At 39.8% G+C, this 18,053-nt stretch overlaps 2 protein-coding genes across 5 annotated transcripts in view; both read right to left on the reverse strand.

Moving 5' to 3' along the window:
* Positions 1-149: 149 nt before the first annotated feature.
* Positions 150-6,381, reverse strand: LOC113530037 (uncharacterized). Its single transcript, XM_026919712.3, has 3 exons — positions 5,863-6,381; positions 4,681-4,815; positions 150-3,153 (listed from the first exon to the last, which is right to left on the reverse strand). Exons 1-3 carry the CDS (start codon positions 6,080-6,082, stop codon positions 1,271-1,273), a joined length of 2,238 nt encoding a protein of 745 aa, XP_026775513.3. The 5' UTR covers positions 6,083-6,381; the 3' UTR covers positions 150-1,270.
* A 4,605-nt stretch (positions 6,382-10,986) lies between these two features.
* LOC113530145 (transcriptional enhancer factor TEF-3) overlaps positions 10,987-18,053 on the reverse strand; it is a 33,683-nt gene continuing 26,616 nt past the window's right edge. For all 4 annotated transcript variants that reach the window (XM_034307614.2, XM_053236653.1, XM_026919933.3 and 1 more), the window contains 8 exons: positions 17,890-18,024; positions 17,622-17,665; positions 17,442-17,500; positions 17,224-17,354; positions 16,925-17,098; positions 13,876-14,016; positions 13,465-13,617; positions 10,987-12,144 (listed from right to left, as the gene is read on the reverse strand). In XM_034307614.2, the coding sequence (XP_034163505.1) occupies positions 12,031-12,144; positions 13,465-13,617; positions 13,876-14,016; positions 16,925-17,098; positions 17,224-17,354; positions 17,442-17,500; positions 17,622-17,665; positions 17,890-17,991 (918 nt within the window). In that variant the 5' untranslated portion in view covers positions 17,992-18,024 and the 3' untranslated portion in view covers positions 10,987-12,030. The remainder of the gene's footprint in view (positions 12,145-13,464; positions 13,618-13,875; positions 14,017-16,924; positions 17,099-17,223; positions 17,355-17,441; positions 17,501-17,621; positions 17,666-17,889; positions 18,025-18,053) is intronic.

Below are 18,053 nucleotides of genomic sequence, written 5' to 3' on the forward strand. Positions count from 1 at the left end.
TGATATGGTGGATCAGATCATAAGTCATCACTATGAGATGCTTGATGTATATGGACTTTGGGCACAATCTGCCAAGAACCTTTATTTTATTTTGTGTATCATTCTTGTCTGTTATTGGTGATGTAAATCATTTCTTTTAACAGCAAATAAAACCAAGTCCTTGAAAAATATAAATATGTCTGACCAATGTTTTTTCCCTATAAATTTATTTATTTTTTTGCTTTTTTTAATGTATTTATATTTAATAATGAAGAATTTAATTGTCTTTCATTCACAAACCACATCAGCCGTCCACTTGTGTTTTTACCTATTCCACCTACTTTTCACCTATGTTGTGAAATATTAAGGCAGTGTGTGATTGATTTTAAAAACTAATTTTTTCACCCAGCTTGGCTAAACATTCCTACCTCCTGATGCATGAATATGACTCGGTCTACTCTAACAGAATATGACCAATAAAAGTAAATACCCTTCCCCTACAGACACCCTGTTCCAAAGTTTGGTAAATACACCCAGTTGCACCATTAGTTTCTGCTCTGATCTATGGGTTATGGGAAAAGAGTAACCCGACTCCATCGAAAAAAGTTCCGGCTCTTTCCATTTCAGCAAAAACTAGAGCAAGCCCAGGTGACTGTACCACTCTTAACAGCTTCTAGCACTTAAAGCCCAACTGCCTTTACAGAACAAAACTGAGCTTGTTGGCTGTCTTGCTTGGAAGCACCCATCAAACTACTTAATGTGAACATCAAGTTTTCTTTGCTGGTTTTGGTTTCTCAACAGAGTTTGGTATTTAAACTAACCACTGTCTAGTGAACATATTCCATATAAATGTTTTTTGTTTAGGATTATTAGAACTGCTGAATTTAATGAAAATACACAGTAGATTACACATGAAGGATGGTTTTCTAAGACATATTAGTGGTATTACATTCATGATGGTCTGATATTCTAAGAGGTAATACTCATAACATTGTCCTGGTTAAGGACAAGAGTGAATGGTAACTGATAAACAATCCTGGAAGCGTTAAAACTTTCACTGCATTTGATCATTTTGGTCTTTTTTACACAATAATGGCCATATTGATTTTATTTGGTACAGAAAAGAAATGTTCACATTCATGAATGCACGGATAGTTCTTTTATGCAAGTTAATGTAGTGAGGGTTCTGGATTTTTGAAAACCTTTTGTTGAAAGTAGCTGTGATCATGTGGCAGGATTGAACAAAAGTGCCATTTGTTGAAAACTCTGACATGTGTCAGAAGAACCTGATTCATGAGCTCTCCCTCACAAAGACGTATTTGATGAGGCGCATGGAGCCCTTCTTGCCTCTTAGCGTAGTCTGGTATCTCCCCTTCCTCCTCCTCCTTCCTCTCCAACTCGCTGCCATCAACACTGAACAACAACAACCACAAGCTAAGGCTGCACAGGTTGCCAAGACTACCAGGACAGTGTTGGCTGCCAGGTGCCACACTTGCGTCAGTCCTCCATCACTTACAGGCTGTGGACTGTTACCTGTTGTAACATTATGGCTAATGTAACCTTTTGTGTCATTGGGGTATGGCTGGCTGTCCTCTACGATTGTAGGGGGTGTTGGTGAGGTGTTTAGGCCAGAGTTGGTTTCTGAAGCTGCTCCAGATAAGTGAAGTCTATTGAAGGTTGTTGGTCTGACAGTGGTCACAGAAACATCAGTAGTAGGCAAGTTGATGTTTGTATACCCTTGAGAAAGGCCACCTGTTGTTGATGATGGAGTGATCCTTTTTTCAATTAGAGGAGATGCTGTTGATTCAGTATTTATGGGCTGATTATAGGACCAAGAGGTGGTTTTGAAGCTATTAATCATCACCTGTGGTCCTGTAGTTGTAGTTGCATACCCAGTTGAGGTTTTGATTGGAGTAAGTGGTGTTGAAGCTAATGATTCATTTGCAGAGCTTAGCTGGGCTATAGCAAGTGTAGTATGGGCTGTAGTCTCTCTTTGACTACTTTGCAGAATTCTTGAGAGAGGGACAGGTGTGGTTGTAGTCTCTCCTTTACTACTTTGCGGAATGCTTGAGAGAGGGACAGGCATGGTTGTAGTCTCTCCTGTATTACTTTGTGGAATACTTGAGAGAGGGACAGGCATGGTTGTACTCTCGCCTGTACTACTCTGTGGAATACTTGAGAGAGGGACAGACATGGCTGTAGTCTCTTGTGTACTACACTGCAGAGTACTTGACAGAGGGACAGGCAAGGTTGTAGTCTCTCCTGTACTACTTTGAGAAATACTTGAGAGAGGGACAGGCGTGGTTGTAGTGTCCCCTGTAATGCTTTGTGGAGTACTTGAGAGAGGGACTGGTGTGGTTGGAGTCTTTCCTGTACTACTTTGCAGAGTACTTGAGAGAGGGACAGTCAAGGTTGTAGTCTCTCCTGTACTACTTTGCGGCATAGTTGTGAGGGGTACAGGCATGGTTATAGTCTCTAGTGTACTACTTTCCGGAGTATTTGTGAGGGGCACAGGCGTGGTTGTTGAGGTATGACCACTACTGAAGGTTGTACTAATGGCTAAATATGGCAGGGTTCTGAACTCTGTGGATGCGGTTTGGCTGATAGTATATGCTGTTGTGGTTCCAAGGAGAGCTACTTGGGAAGAGGATGTTGAGCTTGATATGAGCTGACTGGATAGTTGTGGAGGTGTTATGGTGGTACTGGAAGTATGTGCAGGTTGGGGCATTGAGCTTGTTTGCTTGTTAGTAAATCTGAATGAGGGTTGCATGGTACCGCTTGGAGGTGGGGATGCCTTTGTAGTAGAAACAATGGTAGGGTCTGTTGAAGGATTGGTAATAATATGAGTAGAAATGAGTTGAGATGACCGCTTCAGGGTTGTGGATCTCTGTATTGCTGAAGCAGGAAGTGTGTCCTGGTTGTCTTGGGTGGAATAAACAGAGAGAGGGGGAGGAGTAGAGATGGGAAAGCTGGTTGTTGGTGCGTTGGTAGATGTTTTGGGGTTAGTGGCAAGAATAGTAGGATGGGCTGAGCTGCTGGGATCCAAGTGAGGCCTGTTGAACTGACGTTTGTCTGTTCCAGACAAGTCAGAAGTGTTAAGTGAGACCAGGTGAGGTAGAACCTGGACATTAGAGGAGAAGGATTTCCCAAATATTAACAGATCAGGATCCATGCCTGCAAAACATACACAGGAAAGTTTGGGACTGGAACTATATTATCTGTTCCAAACAATTAATAGGGCAACTCTCATATTATTTATTAATAATTTTATTTTTGGTAAATGCTTTAAGCAAAGGACACCATGCACATATACACTCAGGACCACTTTACTACGACCACCTGTACTGCTCATTCATGCAATTTTCCAATCAGCTAATCATGTGGCAGGAGCCAAGTTACTGTAGCCTCTCTGTAAGTTTGAAACAGTCTAGCCATTTTCTCTGACCAGTCTCAACAACATGGTGTTTGTGCCCACAGAGCTGCTGATCACTGGATGTTTTTTTTCCCCCACATCATTCTGTGCAAACTCTATAACCATTCTACGTGAAAATTGCAGGAGATACACAGTTTCTGAAGTTCTCAAACCAGCCCACCTAGCACGAACAAACATGCCAGGACCAAAGTCACAGGCATCATATGTTTTGGTGATTGGATTGAATAAGCAGGTGTACAGGTGTTCCCAGTAAAGTGGCCAGTGAGTGTACATTCGTGTACTCGTTCACACCTAGGGGCAATTCAGATTTTAACTTTTTTATTAACTGATTTATCCTGGTCAGGGTGCCTGTGGATCCAGAGTCTATCCCAGAAACATTGGGCATGAGGTAGGAATACGCCCCAAATGGAACACTAGTTCATGGCAGGGCACCATGCACACTCACATTTGCACACACAGGCACTATACTATAGGTAGCTATAGGCAATTGGCAATAGGTAACTATAGGCAATTTAGCATAGCCAATCCACCTATCCAGTGTGTTTTTGGGATGTGTAGGAAACCACAGAACATACAGTAACTCAAGCTCAGGATAAAACTGTAGAGCCTGGAGCTAGCCTAACATGTAACTTGACATTTCAAACCAGATTAGAGATAGAAATGTACCTGATTTAAATGTTAGGGTATTGTAGATATACACTATATGGCCAAAAGTTCATGGACACCCATATGTGGTTCTTCCCCAAACTGTTGCCACAAAGTTGGAAGCACACAATTGTGTAGGATATCTTTGTACGCTGTAGCATTACAATTTCCCTTCACAGAACTAAGAGGCCCAAACCTGTTCCAGCATGACAATACCCCTGTGCACAAAGCGAGGTACATAAAGACCAAATTTGGAGTGGAAGAATTCGAGTGTCCTGCACAAAGCCCTGACTTCAACCCCTCTGAACATCTTTGGGATGAACTGGAAGCCAAAATGCCCAGGTCTTCTCACCAGACATCAGTGCCTGACCTTACTAATGCTCTTGTAGCTGAATGGACACAAATCCCCACAGGCATGCTCCAAAATCTATTGGAAAGCCTTCCAAGAAGAGTGGAGGTTATTATAGCAGAAAGGAGGGACATCTGCAATGGCATGTTCAAAATGCACCTATGGGTGTGAGGGTCAGGTGTCCACAAACTTTTGGCCATATAGTGTAGAAAGAAGTTTCTTTTTTTTTTTTTTAACTGAATGGCAGACATTAATAGAATACTTGAGCACCCACCTTTGGTAACATTGTAGAGGATGACATTGGCCCTTTGATGGAGTATACAGCTTTGCAGTGTTGGGCAGTGGAGGTGAAAGCAATTGACACTGTCCTGAGTGGTGTTGTAATGAAACACAGCCACGTTACAGGAGACTGCGAGTTGGGACAGAGCAGGTCAACTCATATCATAAACACAAGCAGGTTTTAATTCCAATTCATGTAAGTAACATCACACACACCAAATCAGGGCATTCATGTACGGTATGTCTATAGCACATATCAGATGCACTTGCACACTGCAGTTTGCATTGTAAACAAAGATATTTACTGTTATCTGCACTGTATTGTCCTGCACTGTTGTGCATTTTGTCTTACGTGTCTTTGGAATGTTTGCACAGTTCAGGAGCTTGCAATTAAGAATATCACTGCAAGAATTATACACCATATATCTCTTTTTATGTGACAAATAAAGAAGTGGAACATGAAGTATCTAGTTGTTTTTTTAAAGTTAAATAATTGTTTAGTAAAAGCAGTTTTATATACAGTGTATATATATATTTTAAAAGTACTTTTTTACATTTCAGTGTCTAACAGTACATCTTTTTCAACTTTTTGTTTTAGTAGCTATTATTAAAGGCGAAATAGGTTAGGTTAAAATAGGTTAGACAATGGCGAAATAGGTTAGACAATGAAATGCAGTTAGCATCCAACCATTAGTGAAAATAGCAAATAAGTTAAAATGAGGTAACAAGGTTGTGGTGCAGTCAGTTAACAGTGTACAGGTAAAGGTAAACAGTATGATGCATAACCAGTAATGCACATGGCAATTAGGTTAAATAGAATAAATAAGAATTATGGTGCAGTTAGTTGAGATGAACAGTATACAGGTAAAGGTAAGCAGCACGATGCATGCAATATGATGCAGTGGATACATACAGTGGATAAAATGCAGATGTGCAAACAGCAATAATGTGCAAATAACAGTCTGATATAAATAATAGTAATAATGGCAGATAATGCAGTAAAGTGCAAATACTTACACTTATTATTTTACATTGCAAATAATAGAAGAACAGTACAGAACTGCTAAGATAATAATAATTATGATGAGATCATCTATTTTACTGTCTCGAGTACTTTCCAGAGCCAGCTCTCTTGACAGCTGATAGACTGGAGGGATGTTTTGAGGCTGGAACTCACAGTTGGAGGTGAGGCAGCAGGCTCGGCTGCAGTTCTGCGCGCTGTCTCCGCGGTAAAGCTGCAGCAGCTGCGCGCCTCTGCGCTGAGACTCCTCCGCGTCCACGTGCAGTCCCGGGAAGCGCCGGATCCAGCAGTTCCTGTAGTAGGAAGTCGAGGAGCACTCGGCCTCGGTGTAACTAACCAGACTCAAGATGGACAGGAGCCTCCACGCGACGATCATCGCGCGATCGTCTGAATTCCAGTCACGTCGACGTGAACATGTCTGGAGCGCCTGGACTCGGCTTCTGAGACGCACTGACTCTAAGTGTGTGTGTGTGTGTGTGTGTGTGTGCAGGTGCTAGTGAGCGCGCGAGCAAGTGCAAGAGCCACCGCCACGCCCTCTTCACACTGTCAATCAGAAGTTGTTTTCTTTAATATATACTGTTAGATCTCCATCAATATAGATTTTGATGGAGAAATTCTGTATGTTCATTTTATGGACACAGTAAAAATAATTTAAATATCAAGCTTTGCATAAGTTGCATGAAGCTTTAGGCAGGATTAAATTAAAGCTGCAAGTTTATTTCATTAAATAAACTTTATCCAGTTGTTCTGTTGTTATTTATATATATATATTTATATATATATATACCTGCCTAATATTGTGTAGGTCCCCCTCTGAGCTCCTGCTCTGCCCCGTCGAGGCACGGACTCAACAAGACCTCTGAAGGAGTGCTGTGGTATCTGGCACCAAGACGTTAGCAGCAGATCCTTGAAGTCCTGTAAGTTGTGAGGTGGGGCCTCCATGGATCGGACTTGTTTGTCCAGCACATCCTACAGATGCTCAAGGAATTTGGATCCGAGGAATTTGGAGGCCAAGTCAACACCTTGAACTCTTTGTCATGTTCCTCAAACCATACCTGAACAATTTGTGTGGCAGGGTACATTATCCTGCTGAAAGAGGCCACTGCCATTAGGGAATACTGCTGCCATGAAGGGGTGTACCTGGTCTGCAACAATGTTTAGGTGGGTGGTATGTGTCAAAGTAACATCCACATGAATGCCAGGACCCAAAGTTTCCCAGCAGAACATTGCCCAGAGCATCACACTGCCTCTGCTGGCTTGCCTTCTTCCCATAGTGAATCCTGGTGCCATCTCTTCCCCAGGTAAGTCACACACACACACACACACACACACACGGCCGTCCATATGATATAAAAGAAAACGTGAATCATTAGACCATGCCTTATTCATCAGGTCAGCATGAGCACTCTGACTGGTCTGCAGCTACGCAGCCCCATACACAGCAAGCTGCGATGCACTGTGTGTTCTGACACCTTTCTATCATAGCCAGCATTAACTTTTTCAGCAGTTTGTTCTTTGGTAGCTCTTCTGTGCGATCGGACCAGATGGGCTAGCCTTCACTCCCCACGCATATCAAAGAGCCTTGTGCACCCATGACCCTGTCGCCGGTTTACCAGTTGTCCTTCCTTGGCCCACTCTTGGTAGGTACTAACCACTGCATACCGGGAACACCTCACAAGACCTGCCATTCTGGAGATGTTCTGACCCAGGCGTCTAGCCGTCACAATTTGGCCCTTGTCAAATTCACTCAGATCCTTACCCTTGCCCATTTTTCCTACTTTGAGAACTACTTGCTGCCTAATATATTCCTCCCCTTGACAGGTGCCCACTGTAATGAGATAATCAATGTTCTTCACTTCACCTGTCAGTGGTTTTAATGTTATGGCTGATTGGTGTACATGACAGCACTTATGTGGCATTTCAGCATAATATGGAAGACAAAAGAATTCTTCAGATAAATGTTTTGGTGTTTTTCACTCAGAAGGAAAGAAAGAATAACTGACTGATAATGCCTGATCTTTAAAGTAACATAGCTGATTCCTTTTGAGATTTGAGAATTACAAGACAAGATTAGAATTAATCCCTGGTCAAAATATAGATTTTAATTACTAAAATATTTTTAGATGTTTACAATGAACTTAAAACAAAATCAATGATTATCTCTAAAGTCTGCTTTTTTTTGGCACAACCCGCATACCAGGAGCAACCATACCATGCAAAAAGTGGAATTATGAAGTATGATAATTAAACCCAAAGGAGGTTATGCACTAACACAAGTTTCATCATAATTAAATCATACACTCGATATCATTATAAAAATGTTTATCAAAACAACAGGAAAAGTTGGGATGGACTATTATTACTACTAAACTGTTTTTACTACTTAAAAACTACTACTAAAAATCTGACTTAAAGAAAATGTTATTTTTAAAGTGTATTAACACTGTTGCTTTTATGAGATGAAATCTTTAAATGTGCTCTAGCCATCATTCTGTAGCCTTTTTAGATGCAAAGCACTTGAAGGACTTGATGTGTGTGTGTTACCTGGCTTGTAACACACACATACAGTATACTCACTGTCACAGAGATGCTTTGCATCAAAGATACTGTGTCCTTGTTAAAGACAGTGAGGAAGACAGTGAGGTAAGCTATGAGACAGCTTTTTCTATCATGATAATGACTGTCACAACATCAGTAGCCAGAAGCACCAGATGGAACGTTTTCTAATGTACTGATGATACATTTGCACCCACTGTTTGAAAACTAGATTTTTTTTTACCAGCAGAAACATATATATATATATATATATATATATATATATATGTGTGTGTGTGTGTGTGTGTGTGTGTGTACAGTACTGTGCAAAAGTCTTAGGCACCCTATTGTTTTTAGTACAAACTTTGTTATAGATTTTTATTTTATGACTTCTACATTATTGATTCAGTACAAAAACATTTTAGATTCCAAACATTAGTTTTCCAGCACAAAATTAAATGTTACAGAAAAATGTTTGTATGTTTGTCAGTAAAGAAAGCAGAATATTACATAAGAGACACTTTTCAGACAAAAAAACATAATGAAGGCTGCTGGGTTTTGCTGCAAAAATAAGAAGCAAGTGTGACAGTCAAAGTCTCCAGAAGATCTGTGGCTGCTTCTGCAAGATGCTCAGTAACACTTACAGCTCATTTCCTTATAAAACTGTATAAAACTGCACCTGAGACTACTATTTTTTTTTTAAGTGAAGGATGAACACACGAAATATTGACTCTGTTTCATTTATTACTGTTTACTGCTCTTTATAATGTTTTTTTTAATGTAGAAACATTTAATTTCATTATTTTTGAAGGCATCTTTGCTCTACAGCATTTCTTTACATGTGCCTAAGACTTTTGCACAGAACTGTACATATTATATATATATACATATATATACATAAATATATGTACATATATATATATATATATATATATATATATATATATATATATAATAAATACTCCCATTTTAAAAGTTTAACACACAGGGAGGAATTATATCCTGTGAAGAATTTTTAAAAGTCTCAAAAACAGTGAAAATGTGAAATTGTACCCTGGGATATAGTCCAAGATCATCTGTAAAATGGTTTTCTCTCATGCTGTTACACAATATTTTAAATTGTGAGGGGTCAGTTATACACATCAAGCAGGTGCTGTCACCTTTTACTCGCAGGTATATGTTTTAAATCTAACCAACCACCATTGTATTCTGTAAAATTTGCGTTTTGAAAAACGAATAGATCCTTGTGTATAGTCAGCCACCTCAGAAAACATCCCTTTGCAATTCATAGTTGGTGAACAACTGGTGTGTGTTTTGCAAGGTCTCTAGGGATCCATGAAGTTGACGTTGAAAGGATCTAGTGTTGCTTACACAAAGAGTAGCGGCACAATCAGGCCCAGTCTTAAAGGGTAAAAGTAATGTAGCCTGGTGTGAATGTGTAGAATGACTTCATGTTTGTGCATTGATGCTGTACGCAGTGAAGATGTGTCATGTTGAAACAACATGATTTGTGAAAGCATCATGCTGCAAGTGCACAAAAATATACAAAGTATGAATTCGTCACTGGTTTGTGTTTTGGTGATGTCTCTAAGAAGGTTATGCCATTCAAACTGGCTAATACTGAACACCTTATTGTCACTTTGTTTCAAGTTTTTTTTAAAGTAATTTGTGATAAATAAATAAATAAATAAATCCTACATAATTAATAAATAAATTAAATTCTGTGTATTCACTGTTTTGTGTACTTATTATCTCGCACTTGTCTGACACTGTAATGTGTTGCACCATGGTCCTGGAGAAACGGTTTGTTCCAATGTATACTCACTATATACAGGAATGACAATAAAACCCACCTGCCTTGACCTTGGCACTACTCGAATACTATTTAAATGTCTATTTAGCTGACACGCATGATCAGATCGTGATAATCCATCCAAGGTAGGAGTGAGCAGCACAACTGACATTAGAAATGGATTCTTCTGGGAATTGCTTCCAGTAGTTTTACCAAAGGACTACAAATCTCTTATTTACATACTGCTACTTTAAACACATATTCATTCAAGTTTTTTTTTAATGTTCAATTAAAAGATGAGCAATCATGCCATATATCTTTCAAAAGATGACTTTGCTGATGACACTATTTGTAAGTGTCTAAATAAGTATAACAATTAAAATAATTTTTCCATGCTCATAAAACATTATCAGATTATCAGAATAAGGCCTGGTTTATACTCGACACATAACTGTGTGTGTGTGTGTGTGTGGATGCAGTGGCAACACTAGCTGCCTTGTTCACATACTCGCCTGCGTACCTTATGTACATCTGCAGGATTAAAGCGACATCCACTAGATGGCACATCAGAGTCAAAACGTCCGTGACCATCAGGTTTCTGTAAAATGTTTTAACGATTTCATGCCAGATACATTGAGACACATCATTTTGTTTGGAAAAAAAAAATGTCTAGAATAATGCATATGTATGTGATTTGAGACAGAGTGCTAGTTTGTTTAGACAGTTGCAGACACAATGTCACATGGTGCTATGGAGCCCTCGCTATTTACACTGGTATAGAACCATGAGCATGCAACTCATTAATTTTTTCAGACACGCACAATTGGTGTGCACAATCTTGTGTATACATATATTAAAAAAGTACAATCCCATATCTAAGGCCTATAGTTAAATTGTAGAAGTTACTTTAATTTTTTTTTTTAAATAAGTAAAAAATATGTAATCAAATCGGAGACTGTGACATTTTCTTCATTTAATTTCATTTGTCAAAATGTTTTTTGGTAGATTTAGCTTCCTCATTGATATAGAGAAATTACAATCAAACACATGACTCTGTAGTCAAGTCCTGATATGCAAAGTTCCAAGTTTATCTTCCCGGTTTTCTATGTGCAGGCTCATACTGGCACACTTGTGGCTTTCTTTCTGTCTATTTCTGCACATGTGACAGAATTCTGCTTCAAGTTAGAAAAGAATACATCATGATTTCTTTTGATAAATGATAAATAGTACATAATGAATTTGAGTCAAACACTATATGTCAGTAGTTTTCAGCTCCAGTCCTCAAAGACCCCTTGCACTGCTAAGATGGTTTTTTCCATGTTTTAATACACCAAATTTAGCTCCTAACTCCAAGCTTCCTAAACCGAAGCTATAAAAAAACTACTCTCCCAGAACTGTCTTTAAATACCAAATTTGTCTTGCATAATTGCTTGAAATATTGTAAAATGACCACACGGAATTGAGCCAAATAAAAGTCACATTTTGGTGTACCTTTTTTTCTCCACTCTGGAGTCTATACAAGATTTGATATATATCTGTGGTCACTAGGTGAGCACCAGACAGGACGTCACACATGCAATTGTGTGAAAAGACATATAACAAACACTCGAGTAAAACTGGATTAAAGAAGAGGAAGCAAAAAAAAAAAACATCTTCATGCATTTTCTTTCTAATCAGAGGTTCCATTATACAAAAAGAAAAACACAAGAGAACACAAAATGCCTGTCATAACATGCACAGTGACCTCCTGACATTCTCAAGCGTTCCAATGGTTCCCATTCTGTAAGGTTCCTGTAGTGAAGCCTCGTCTGCTCAGGCCTCTGGACAGCAATGCTGTGGAGTCGTTTGCCCTGATGCACTTGTCATCCCTGACTAAAGCATAGAAGGCTATGACTGCAGTCAGTAGGGGGAGCTGTGGTGCTTTTAACTGTAGTAGTAGTAGTAGCAGTAGTAGTTGTAGTGGTAAAAAGGGGTCTAATGGCCTGAGCCTCAGTGTATCAGTCTTTGACCAGTCTGTAGATGTGATGCTGGGCGCCGTGCTCACTGGTTGACACTTCGAATACGTAAGCCACACACAGCAATGTTTCCAGAGTGTCCCTGTTCGTAACAACCTGAAACAGAGCAGACACACATGCAGAAAGTGAAAGAGAAATACAGACAGCTGATGTCTCTTATCTATAGACTCTCTACAGTTGTTAGGAAAATGACATAAGTCTTCAAGCTGCAATGTAAAAAAATATCCTTTCTGCATGTATAGATCCTTTCATAATTATTCACTCCCTTGAGCTTTTCCACATTTTATAGTGTTACAACCTGGAACTGACATGGATTCTTTGTGGTTATATGTTATGAATCTACACAAAATAGCTCATAATATTTGTGAAATTATTTGCGAATAAAAAAATGTGAAACCCCTAAATTAGCTCTGGAGCCACCAGTTGCCATGACAAAATTTGTTTCCTTGAGTCCGCCTGTGTGCAGTGAAAGTGTCACATGATCTCAGTATAAATTCACCTGTTCCTCTTGGTTGCTTCTCTGATTAATGACCTCTTTACCTCGTCAGTGACTTTTAGTGGACAGCCTCCTCTAGACAGAGTAGCTATTGTCCCATTTTCTTTCCATTTTTTAATCATGAACTCAGTGGTGCTCCACAGGATGTTCAAAGATAGGGATGTTTTGTTAATAACCAAACCCTGATCAATACTCTTCCAGAACTTTATAGCTCCTTAGTCTTCATGATGCTGTTTGTTTAAGTGCATCCTCTAACAAACTCTGGGGCTTTCCAGGAACAGGTATATTTATATTGAGATCATAACACCTTTTGTGTTTTTTATCTGTAGATAATATTGCAATCTATAAAATAACAGCTTTTCCCCCCTGCTCATATATTATGAGTTATTTTGTGTAAATGCACAACATAATCCCAAGTAAATCCATTTCAGTTCCAGGATGTAAGATTACAAAATGTGGAAAAGTTCAAGGGGGGTGATACGTATGCCAGCCACTGTATGTGTCCTTGTCTGTCTGTTTTTGTCTCAAACAGTCAATCTGGGCTAAATCAGACTATTGAGAGGGCACTGGAGCCCATGAGTGCGTCTCCTATGCTGTTCAATGCATGCTCAGTAGATCATTGTCTCAGAGTCACAGTGTGTGGGCAGAGGCTAACACAGTCGACACCAGTGTTCGAGAACTGTTGTTAGGAACACACTGTTGCTGGGGTAATAGCCTCATTTCCATCTGACTCAATGCACTCCTCTCTGCCTAGCAAAGTTAAATGCCACACTTACGGGGTTAGTTATTGATGAGCTAGAGGAATTTCTCATGGCACTAAGATATTTGCCTCTAGCGCTGTATTTGCCTTTGCTTCCACCAACTGTCTCTTTAAAGATACACGCAGCAAAGACTGGCTTTGTCTTTCTGGGACTGTTTACCTGTAGAATAGTGAAGTTCTCCAGTACGCTGTTCATCATATATTTCTCTGGTAGATGTTTGAGTTTGTGGATGAAGTTGATCATATATTCACATAGAGGTGATCTGTGGATTCTAAATACATATCGCCCGTTCTCAAACCGTGCATACTCCGTCTGTGAAGAGAGAAAGAGGGAAAGGGATTCCTCATCTTGGTAAACATAATCAGAATTCACATCACATTAAGTGTTTAAGTTTGAATATATGAGCCAATTTGAGGAAATGTAATTGTTCTGTGATTCATAAGAGTGCAATTGCTTATGTGACATGAAATGTGATTTCATTACTGTAATATCTTTGCTAATCTAAGTGTACTGAAGCCACTGGCAATATTGCACTACATGCTTCATTCTCGCCTTCCCGTCTTCTCTTACCTCCACTTTTTCCACCACCTGCTTGCCGAAGGAGCAGACTTTAGTGGAGGAAGTGATGATCATGTTTTCTGAGCTCTCGTACTGGCTCGAGACACCATAGAAAAAACTACTGTCGTCCTGGAGGTTCACGCTGAGGTCCGCCTGAGCCGACACAAAAAGCCTTTAATCATTTCGGCAATTCTGTATACAATATCTGCTTTGCAGTGCAACAGGTGCACAGTGTACATTGAGTCAGACATAATTCAGCTAAAGGTGACCTAAATGGTATCAAGCAAACACATCTGTCTTCAGGTTTGTGCTGTAATGCTTTTTGGAACATGAATTACAGCACTACTAGACCTGTACAGAGAACAAGAGTGCTGTCTGTGCAAAGAGTGCAGAGTCAAATCAGCCACCAGAATCTTCTGGTTTTAACACTCTACTGTAATTCTCCAAAGATACAGTTTGCATATTGGAAATAGAGGGCTTCACAATTCCTTACAGTATTCCTGATATCATGGATTTTATTAGTTTTTTATTTTTATTAGTACTGACTGTAGTCTTATACCTATCTCTCAGTAGCTCGACAATGAATTAATAAACTATTAGTGTTTGAGCAATACATTATATCACATTATATCATCAATGGCATGAAAAGAATGATATGCAAACTATTACACACACTTAAAGACAGACAGACAGATTTGTAATTTCTACTTTCTTAACTGTTTAGACTGTAAGTCTGTAATGCCTGACTAGGTTCGTGCCGTATTTTATTCAAATACAAAAAATGGTAAACAAAAAAAAAAAACACACTAAATTTACAATTGCACTGTGTCTAGTTTTAGTTTCTAATCCAAATACTTTTGGGGAAAAAAAGGATGATAGATTAAATAATTCACCTCATTCACATTCATTACACCCACAACAGTATTCCACATGTAACACGTAAAAGATGTGTCAGTGAAGTGGACTGAAAATGATCAGCCCAAATGCAGAGAAATCTAGGAGGTGTTTCACTCTGTGTAATCACCTGACCCAACTGTTATGCTGATGTTACTGCATGAATCTACAGTCTGAGCTTGAAAGAAGTAGGCCCAAGCCTCATTTCTTCATTTTTCTAATGACCGTTGGTGGTGCTGTTGTGCCTTGGTCCACAAAAGTTGAAAAGAATCCATCTCAAGACATTCGTTAACAGAAATGATGTGATGTGGCTCTTAGCCCTCCTCGTGCATTTATACCAGCCACCCTTGCTTCTCACCTGATTCCATTTTTTTTAACAATATAGTGTAGTTGTAGTATCACATAAGCTGCTCTAGCCAAACAACTCCCTCTCAAAGGCCAACCACCCATTCCTGCCTAGTTCATTTATCTGACTTATCTGCACTGCCATTCATCACATACCACCTGTCTGAAAAACCTCAGATAACTCTGGCTCAGGTATGCAGTTAAAATATCATATATCATGTGTACATATCCCCAGACCATAAACACAGTTTCAGCAACATACATAGCAACCATATATTAGTAGATTTCAAATTTTTATGTAATAATGACCCAGATCCATGTAGATTTTAACAATAGGCTGACCTGCACAGATGTTTGGACTACAACAAACCCTGTTCTCATCTTAGCCCTTAAATAAGCACACTCACGGCAGGTTCACCTTTTCCCCTCTAGCTCCCTGCCTCTTAATGCCCCATTATAATCCCCCTGACACCTTTCTTCTCCCTGCACTGCTCTTCCATCTCTATTCCTTGCGCTCGGTTATTCCCTCATTTATCTTCATTTCTCAGCTGAACCCATGCTCTCTCTCTTTCTGCGAGGGAATTCATCCAATTACAATCAACATCCCGCAACGTTCAAAATTGCGTTACGCTGCCCAGCTCCCTGTGTAACAATTTAGCACGGCCGACTCAAATCCGATTGCGGCGGCACTTCAAAAGCGTGAGGTGATCCGTTAGGACATGGCCGCGGGGCGCAGTGCGAGACAGTGGCCATAGACGGTGTGCAAATTTAATCTAGAATGCCATAGCTTTGGAGTACCACAGGAGGCCTGTCAGTGTTGTCATGGCGACCTGTGCACGTGGACGCCCAAGTCATGACCCATACTTATGAGTTTATGGAACAGTGCTCATTGGTTTAGACTTCTTAGAGATGATTTTGGAGACAAAACTTAAAATTGGCCCTGGATGAAATGACAAATTACACTGTCAGTGAGTATTGGATACTGAAAGTCCTTTTCAATCTAATCTTTGATATAGGACTAGACTTATCATGTATTTTGGCTCTATATATGTAGTGTACATGTAGTCTTTTTGCACGCCCACTGTTCCTACAACAGACCCCATATTGTTGATTTAGCAACAATAGACACTTTGAACGGTCCTGACCTTGTAAAGAGGACTTCATGAGGTTGTGAACTCTTTTGTATATCTATTTGGCTACCAATGTAGTGTAAGAAGAGTCTGTCAAGCATAAAATTAACTCCGGATAGATTAAAATCAGTAAAACTATTGTAGATGTAAATGTATCATCAGGGGCTGATTATATGAACTCATCATTATGTCAAACTCTGATAATATCTATCTATCTATCTATCTATACAGGCTTGAAGGTTCTATAAATAGGTGGGTGCGTGTGTTGTGGGATGGTGTAACAGTGAGAGGGACAGGTGGCCAAGCTCAGATTTCTCCACTGAAAAAGTAGAACCTGTCAGTCACACTCCCCAAGCCAAGGCCCTAGAGATCTACAACATCCCACCCTCCCTCTCTTTGTGCCCTCTGGACAACTGCTTGGCCAGTGTAAAGAAAACACTTCAACACTAACGCACAACTATTCCTATATGAGCTCAGATGTGCTCAACCTCCACTATATATGTCTTTCAGATGTTGTCACACATGACCATTACAGGTGGTCAAGAAGGTCATAAAGTTTCTCATATCTGTTATCACGATCTTTCCTTTCATACATTCTGTAAGTCTGATAACCTGATAATCAGATTTAGTAGCATCAGTCACTGAAGGGCGAATCATTGGCACATTAGTGGTTTTTTTTTTTTAGGTCTTACCCAGAACTTGACAAGGAAGAACGCGTTTGCTGGTCCTTTCTCAAACAGCTCCTTCAGACCTCCTTTCTTCTCAGGGAATTTGTCATAGATCTGCCGGATGTCCACAGCCTCCAAATAAGGGTCAGAATATGTTGGGTTTGACTGACCAATGTGCACAAACAAGTGCTTGTTGAACTGCTCAAATCAGAACAGAGAGCAACATAAGGCTTAATAAAGTGAAGTGAAATCTTATAGCTTTGAAATCTCCACCTTATAATAAACATATTAGACAACCTGATCAGTTTAATTCATAGACTCACATTCTCCGGGTCTTGTGGTTGCTCCAGAAAGGCAGAGAACTCCAACATCCGCAGCTTAGAGCTAGCTATACTTCTGCCTTGCCAAGGGGGAGCACTAGGGGACATAGACAGACCTGACGCACTCTCATAACCTGGAGCGGAAAAAGAGCATTTTAGGGCCAGTTATAACCATATATTGTGTCTTATAAAATAAGTACAAGTATTAATGGCAGACAGACCTGTGATGGAAGGACCTGTGGCTTGCATGACGTAGTTCTGTTGCGAAAATGGTTTGATGCTGCATGGACACAAGACACAATCATAAATAGGTATTGTTTTAAAACTCCCTATAAGTTTTTCTGCATGTCAGATTTCACTATGTGCTGCCTCTAATAACGAATTTAGAAAATCTTACTTACTCCTCTGTAGACGCTGGTTGACCTGGAAGTGCTCCATGCCAAAACTACAAGAAGAAAAATCAGTCAGATGATCATCAAACATTCACAGGACATTTGATTCATAAACGCCACTACATGGTTCACGGCATGACATATGGTCAGGTGCTTTACTCTGTCCAATTCTCAAACTCCTCCACCATATTAGATTAAAAAGACATCACACAATTGTTTAAAAGACATTGTTTGAAGATGTAATTAGAAGTCAGGTTGATTTCGTGCCTGGACTCACCCCACCAGCAGTTGGGTATGCGGGCCGTGAGAGGCTCTGCAGGGCCATTTTGTTCTGGAAGGCAGTAGGAGAGATGATCTGTGCTGATGACATGTTGGCCATGCTCTGGAGGGCCTTGTCTTTGGCTGCCTGGTCCTTTCAAGAAACAAAGTAGACAATAGTGA

This window comes from Pangasianodon hypophthalmus, chromosome 9, assembly GCF_027358585.1.
Source record: "Pangasianodon hypophthalmus isolate fPanHyp1 chromosome 9, fPanHyp1.pri, whole genome shotgun sequence".
Lineage (NCBI taxonomy): Eukaryota > Metazoa > Chordata > Actinopteri > Siluriformes > Pangasiidae > Pangasianodon > Pangasianodon hypophthalmus.

Excerpts from the sequence above, each read along its gene's own strand:
- LOC113530037 (XM_026919712.3), bottom strand. The coding sequence starts at position 6,082 with ATGATCGTCGCGTGGAGGCTCCTGTCCATCTTGAGTCTGGTTAGTTAC. Across the intron at positions 4,816-5,862 it reads CTGCTGCCTCACCTCCAACT|TCTCCTGTAACGTGGCTGTG; the intron begins GTGAGTTCCAGC and ends CCCAACTCGCAG. Across the intron at positions 3,154-4,680 it reads CCTCTACAATGTTACCAAAG|GCATGGATCCTGATCTGTTA; the intron begins GTGGGTGCTCAA and ends TATGTTTTGCAG.